Below are 6412 nucleotides of genomic sequence, written 5' to 3' on the forward strand. Positions count from 1 at the left end.
CTTTGCTTCCCCAGATTCTTTTGTTGTTGTTGTTGTCCAAGCTCCAGTTTTCATGTTGGGAGTTCTTGGCTAACTACTCACATTTCCAGAGGTAACACTAAAACTGGGTTGGGAGACATAGTTTATAGAGAAAGCATGTCAGTGCTGGACTCACTGTAGCATGAGACAGCTGAACTGTTCACCTGAAGAATTCCCATTGTCAGCTTTTTGGGTCTTTTCTTTGCAGCTGGGTCTATCTCTGGATCCTACCATTCCACTGATCTATACGTTTATCCTTTACCAATATTACACACTCCTGATTCCTGTAGCTTTATATTAAGTCTTGGGATTTGGTAGCATAGTCCTCCAATATTAAGCTCTGGTGAGGTGAGTCTAGAGTAGTCTTTACTCTGGACTAATTTAGCCCGTTCACTAGGGCATGACCCTTCTGGGGTCTCTGCTGAATTCCCCAGGTGCTCACTGGGGACTCCCCTTTCTCACTGGTAGTAACTTGAATGAGCTCTGAAAATTGTTCAGCTTACAACTCCCAGTCATTCTTTCCCCAGTGTCACTCTACACACCCGAGACTCATTATTCAACAATGGGCTCAGGAGAACCCGTGCAGATTGCTGAAGCTCTCTCTATGTGGCTCCCTTCTTTCTCATAGCTGGCTTAATAGTCAACTTTCTTAGGTCTAAGTTAGTGTGTTAAAAATCCACAGTTCTCTTTCCGCATGTCTCCTTTACTACTCACACAGAATGCTCACTTCTGACATTTCCGGGTTTTCTCCACCAGGCAATTCTGCGACACCAGCTAGGCATCCTATACTTGAACTCAATTCTGACACTGTCTACCTGGATATAACCTCAGATCCCACGCTCTCAGGCATACACAATTTCTACTCCCAAAAGGCTGTCATTCAAGTTTTAAACTTTTATTTTTTAAATGTATATACATATCTCTAAATGGTATATTTATACTACTCTTTCTTGTCTTTTCAGGTTTAGGTGTTAATATTAACTTCCCACTCTGGAAAGTGATAATTTACCTCTTTCACAACCACTCCACTGCCACCACATTTCTCATCTCCCTTCTTCCTGATAGAACTATGTCTTTCATTGGTAGTCACAACTGAGCCATGCACTATACTTCACGCATTCTTTGAACCATGCAATACACTTTCTTACTTTTGGTTTATCCAGAGTTAATAATGATCTGTATCATTATCACATATACGGATATGGATATGGATATGAATATAGATGATATAGAGATATAGATATAGATATAGATATAGATATAGATATAGATAGATGATGTAGATAAAAGTCCCTAAATCATCCCAGAGCCTCCTTCACTTGCCTAAACCTCTCACTATGGTCAAACATGTCAAATATTTCTATCAATTTCATCACCTGGGGCCATTTTTCACAGGCTCTCTCCCAGTTCCCCACCTGGACTGGGTGCTCTCTAGATCTGCTGCATTGCTTTCATCTTGGGATCTCCCTTTACCCTCTTCCAAGGAGCCCCCTTCTTTTCTCTTTTGCACTGTACTCCCTGTTTCCTGCATTCTATCTCTTCCTCTTTCTTAGTTTACTAGTTTTGGTAGAGCATAGCCTGCAGCAGCCTTCTGAGAAAGGTGATACAAATATATTGAGAAAATGCATGTCTGAATAGCCTTTATTCTCAAAACAATTGATAGTTTGCACAGCTGTAGAATTCTGAGTTGGAAAATGGTTCCCCTCTAAATTTTGAAGGTATGCACTGTCTTCTAGCTGCCAATATTACTGCTGAGAAGCCTGAGTCCATTCTGACTTTAGATCCTTTATATGAAACCTTTTTTCTCCTCTCTAGAAGTTCATGTAATCTTCTCTATTCCCAGTGGAATGGATTAATGGTATCTGTTGGGGATTTAGTGGGCCATTTCCAAGTACAAATTCATGTCCTTCAAGTCTGGAAATTTTTCTGGAATTATTTCTTTGAAATATCTTCTCTTTGAAAATATTAATAAAAGGGAGGGTTTTTTTCCTTTTAATAGTTTAATCTCTCAGTTAGTCTTTGCTTCCTCCAGATTCTTTTGTTGTTGTTGTTGTCCAAGCTCCAGTTTTCATGTTGGGAGTTCTTGGCTAACTACTCACATTTCCAGAGGTAACACTAAAACTGGGTTGGGAGTTCATGAGCATAGATGAGGCATGTCAGTGCTGGACTCACTGTAGCATGAGACAGCTGAACTGTTCACCTGAAGAATTCCCATTGTCAGCTTTTTGGGTCTTTTCTTTGCAGCTGGGTCTATCTCTGGATCCTACCATTCCACTGATCTATACGTTTATCGTCCCCCACTCCACTGGGAGTCCAAGCTGTCACCTGTGCTTCTGAGCAGTTATTCATAAATCTGAGGTCCCCACAACCCCCTCCTTGGGTTCTATTAATTTGCTAGAGCAACTCATAGAATTCAGGAAACATGATTATCAGTTTATCAAAGGATATGATAAAGGATACAGATGAACAGCCAGATGAAGAGATACATAGGGTGAGGTTGGGAAGGTCCCCAGTGCAGGAGCTTCTGTCCCTGTGGAGTTGGGGTACATCACCCTCCCACTGTGGATGTGTTCACCAACCTGGAAGCTCTCTGAACCCCATACAATTGGGATTTTATGGAGGCTTCGTCACAAAGGTATGATCAATTATTAAGTCCATTTCCAGCCCCTCTCCCCTCTCTTGAGGTTGGAGGGTGGGGCTAAAAATTTCAAGTTTCTAATCATGACTTGGTCTTTCTGGTAACCAGCCCCTATTCTTGAACACAGCCAAAGTCGCCTCAATAGAACAAAAGATGATTCTAGTGCTCTTATCACTTAGGAATTTCCAAGGATTTTAGGGGCCCTGTGTCAGACACGGGGACAAAGACAAATATTAGGACAAGAAATGTTCCTCGCGCTCTTACCACTTAGGAATTTACAAGGGTTTTTAAGAGCCCCGTGCCAGGAGTGAAGGGCAGAGACCAATATATGTGTTTTCTATTATTTCACAGTTAGTTACAATTTGTCCTACTTTCTAGCTTCAGAAGCATTCTGCAGTCATCTCCCTTGCTGTTTTCTTTGTCTTAGGCTTAGTCAGTTCTTCTATAACATATGCATTCCTGAAAATCACAATACTATGCAACAAAATCACAAGGCTTATGAGGGGGGGAAATGGGGTTAGGGACACAACACTCAAAACTTCATCAGTGACACATTAAAAAAGATAGGAACCTAATAAAAACAGTAGCACAGTTTTACACATATTACATGGTTAAGAAATACATAACAAAAATGTTTAAACACTGTTGTACTCCTGGAACTAATATAATATTGTATGTCAACTGTAATTGATATTTTTTTGGAATCTTTTTTGTATAAATTTTATTGATTTTTTTACAGAGAGGAAGGGAGGGGGATACAGAGTTAGAAACATCAATGCGAGAGAAACATCAATCAGCTGCCTCCTGCGCACCTCCTACTGGGTAGTGCCCGCAACCCAGGTACATGCCCTTGACTGGAATCAAACCTGGGACCTTTCAGTCTGCAGGCCGACACTCTATCCACTGAGCCAAACCGGTTAGGGCGATTTTTTTTTTTAATTTTTAAAAAAGGAAAGAAATACATAATGACTGCAAAGAATAAGGCATTTTACTTGGGGGGAAAAAAGACTTAAAGTTTGCTTGTGGACATGGGCATTAGAAGGATTGTAACTTGTGAGTTATTGTGACCTGGCGGAAAGGGAGGGTTACCTGAGAGTCCACAAAAAGTTGTAACACCGGATGCGGCTGGGTGTGGGTAATGAACTGAGGCCGCTGGGGATGTTTGAGTTGTGCGTTTTGTATATCCCTACGTGGCTCAGTCAGAAGGGGTGCAGTTTTCTGCGTTCACCCGTGTTCTGACCCTGATAGGTGCTCACTAATGCTTGTTGCATAGAGTTGAAATGAAAGTTGTTCTGTGGCCCTTTAATGCCTCAAACGGACAAAATATTTATGTGGATTTATGAAGACCAACTATTTTGAATGGATTCCCAACTCCAGGAGATCCCTTGACTTCCTGGAACATGCAGCTGCCAGGCATCTAGCTGGAATTTCTCCAGTCAACAAGTCCTCAGCCCAGCTAGACACTTCCTACTCAACACCTGGCAAGAGGGAGCCAGACCGCTCTGGGAAAGGCTGCGTTCTCTCAGCCAGCTCTGCAGCTCCCATGGGCCCGCTGGCCAGGTTCCAATCAGGACACAATAGTCTCACCAAGTATTTGAACAGAGAGGATCCAATGTAAAGAATTGTGAATTAGGCATAGAGTGTTAACTGGGACGTTGAAAGAATAAAAAGAAAACCCTGGGATATCATGGGACGGGCGGAAGCAGCTGCCATAACTAGGGCTGAGGGAACAAAGGGAAGAGGTTGGAACTGTTAACACTTGGACACTAAGAGGAGGGGATCCGACGCGCAGACCTCTGAGGAGGGAGGCTGGCTGGCACGCGGGAGGACCTCGGATTAGAAGGGCACAGTGAAGCTGATACTCCGACTGTTGGGAAAACTGCCAAATGGATTCGGCTGCTGCTACAGGAAGGCTCTGTTGGCAGGGAGAAGACCCGTGGCCAGGCAGAGCTCACCAGGACAGCGAGCAGAAAGGAAGCCCAGGGACAGCAAAGGCCTTGCCGGCTCCCTCTGGCACCCCCTATTGGCAGATCCTAACAGAACCAGTTGGCAAAGCCAACTCCACACCACAAAGCAGAATATGTAAGTGAGGGTTTGGCGCTAAGACACAACTTAACTGTCACACCCAACATGTGGGAACCCCATCTACCCCACATCACATCTTTCCTGAGCTGACTGAGCCAACCCATTGTCTTGGCATTTGCCCCCACATCACCCCCTGCGTTTCAATCAAGGCCTCACTGGCACAGCCCTTAAAACAGTCATCTTGGTGTTGGATTTCTGAAGACTTATACAATAAAAATAACTTTCTATCTTCCATCCCTGCCATCATTCCTGGTATACAGCAGGTAACCCTTAAGTGTTTCTTGAATAAGACAGAACTTATATTCAAATATATGCTAATTAAATCAAAATACTTTTTGTGTCAGTTATTTTTAAAATAATACTATGCCAACGCTGTTTGAGTGTAGCACTCAAATTAAGTCAACCCTTGCCCTGGCTGGGTGGATCAGTTGGTTGGAGCGTCATCCTGTACACCAAAAGGTTGTGGGTTCAATTCCTAGTCAGGGCACATGCCTCAGTTGCAGGTTCCATCCCCAGTCGGGCCCATGTGAGAGGCAATGGATCAACGTTTCTCCTACATCAATGTCTCTCTCCCTCTCTCTCAAAATCAATAAAAACATACTCTTGGGTGAGGATTAAAAAATAAAACCAAATTAGGCCAACCCTTTGGAAAACAATTCAGGGGAAAACATATCCATGAAGATGTTCATCGTGCATTCTTTATAGAGCAAGAGGAAGCAGCCCACATAGCCTATAGCAGGGGCATAGTTGAAATAGTGCCAGTAAGTTATGAAACATTCTGTTCTTAGCTTTAGAGTCAGAAAATCACTGACGGGTCGGGGAGGGAGGACGGTGGCAAGATGGTGTTGGAAAGCACTATGGTTTGCATGGACAACAGCGAGTATATGCGGAATGGGGACTTCTTACCTACCCGGCTGCAGGCCCAACAGGACGCTGTCAACATAGTATGTCACCCCAAGACCCGTAGCAACCCTGAGAACAACATGGGCCTCATCACACTGGCCAATGACTGTGAAGTACTGACCACACTCACCCCTGACACCGGCCGCATCCTGTCCAAGCTTCATACTGTCCAGCCCAAGGGCAAGATCACCTTCTGCACTGGCATCCGAGTGGCCCACGTGAGTCCTGGATCCCTTTAACGAGAAGGCTGGTGAAACTGGCAAAAAGCCTCAAGAAGGAGAAAGTAAATGTTGACATTATCAATTTTGGGGAAGAGGAAGTGAACACGGAAAAGCTGACAGCCTTTGTGAACACCTTGAATGGCAAAGATGGAACTGGATCTCATCTGGTGACAGTGCCTCCTGGGCCCAGCCTCGCCGATGCCCTCATCAGTTCTCCGATTCTGGCTGGTGAAGGCGGTGCCATGCTGGGTCTTGGTGCCAGTGACTTTGAATTTGGAGTGGATCCCAGTGCTGATCCTGAGCTGGCCCTGGTGAGCAAACGTTGACCTCAGGTAGAGCCCCAGGGTCCTGCTTTGACCTCTACTGACACACCCACACGCCACACAGCTCCTGTAGGGCTAACAGGCCTACACACCCCGCTCATTTTCCCAGACCCCGCTTTGTCCCTCGGCTGCAGAACTGCATCTGATCTCTAAGGGCAACAGTGTCAGACTCTTGTTCACTTCTCCTGATCAAATCCCAAGCCTCTCCTGGGCCATCTTTTCCT

The 6412-nt window shown here is 44.5% G+C and overlaps 1 protein-coding gene across 2 annotated transcripts in view; it reads left to right on the plus strand.

The window, feature by feature from the left end:
• Positions 1-5560: 5560 nt before the first annotated feature.
• LOC102763465 (26S proteasome non-ATPase regulatory subunit 4) overlaps positions 5561-6412 on the plus strand; it is a 6195-nt gene continuing 5343 nt past the window's right edge. Inside the window, exon 1 of one of the 2 annotated variants that reach the window (XM_006757052.2) lies at positions 5561-5811. In XM_006757052.2, the coding sequence (XP_006757115.1) occupies positions 5581-5811 (231 nt within the window). In that variant the 5' untranslated portion in view covers positions 5561-5580. The remainder of the gene's footprint in view (positions 5812-6412) is intronic. The other variant, XM_006757051.2, reaches the window with a different exon arrangement.

This window comes from Myotis davidii, unplaced genomic scaffold, assembly GCF_000327345.1.
Source record: "Myotis davidii unplaced genomic scaffold, ASM32734v1 scaffold233, whole genome shotgun sequence".
Lineage (NCBI taxonomy): Eukaryota > Metazoa > Chordata > Mammalia > Chiroptera > Vespertilionidae > Myotis > Myotis davidii.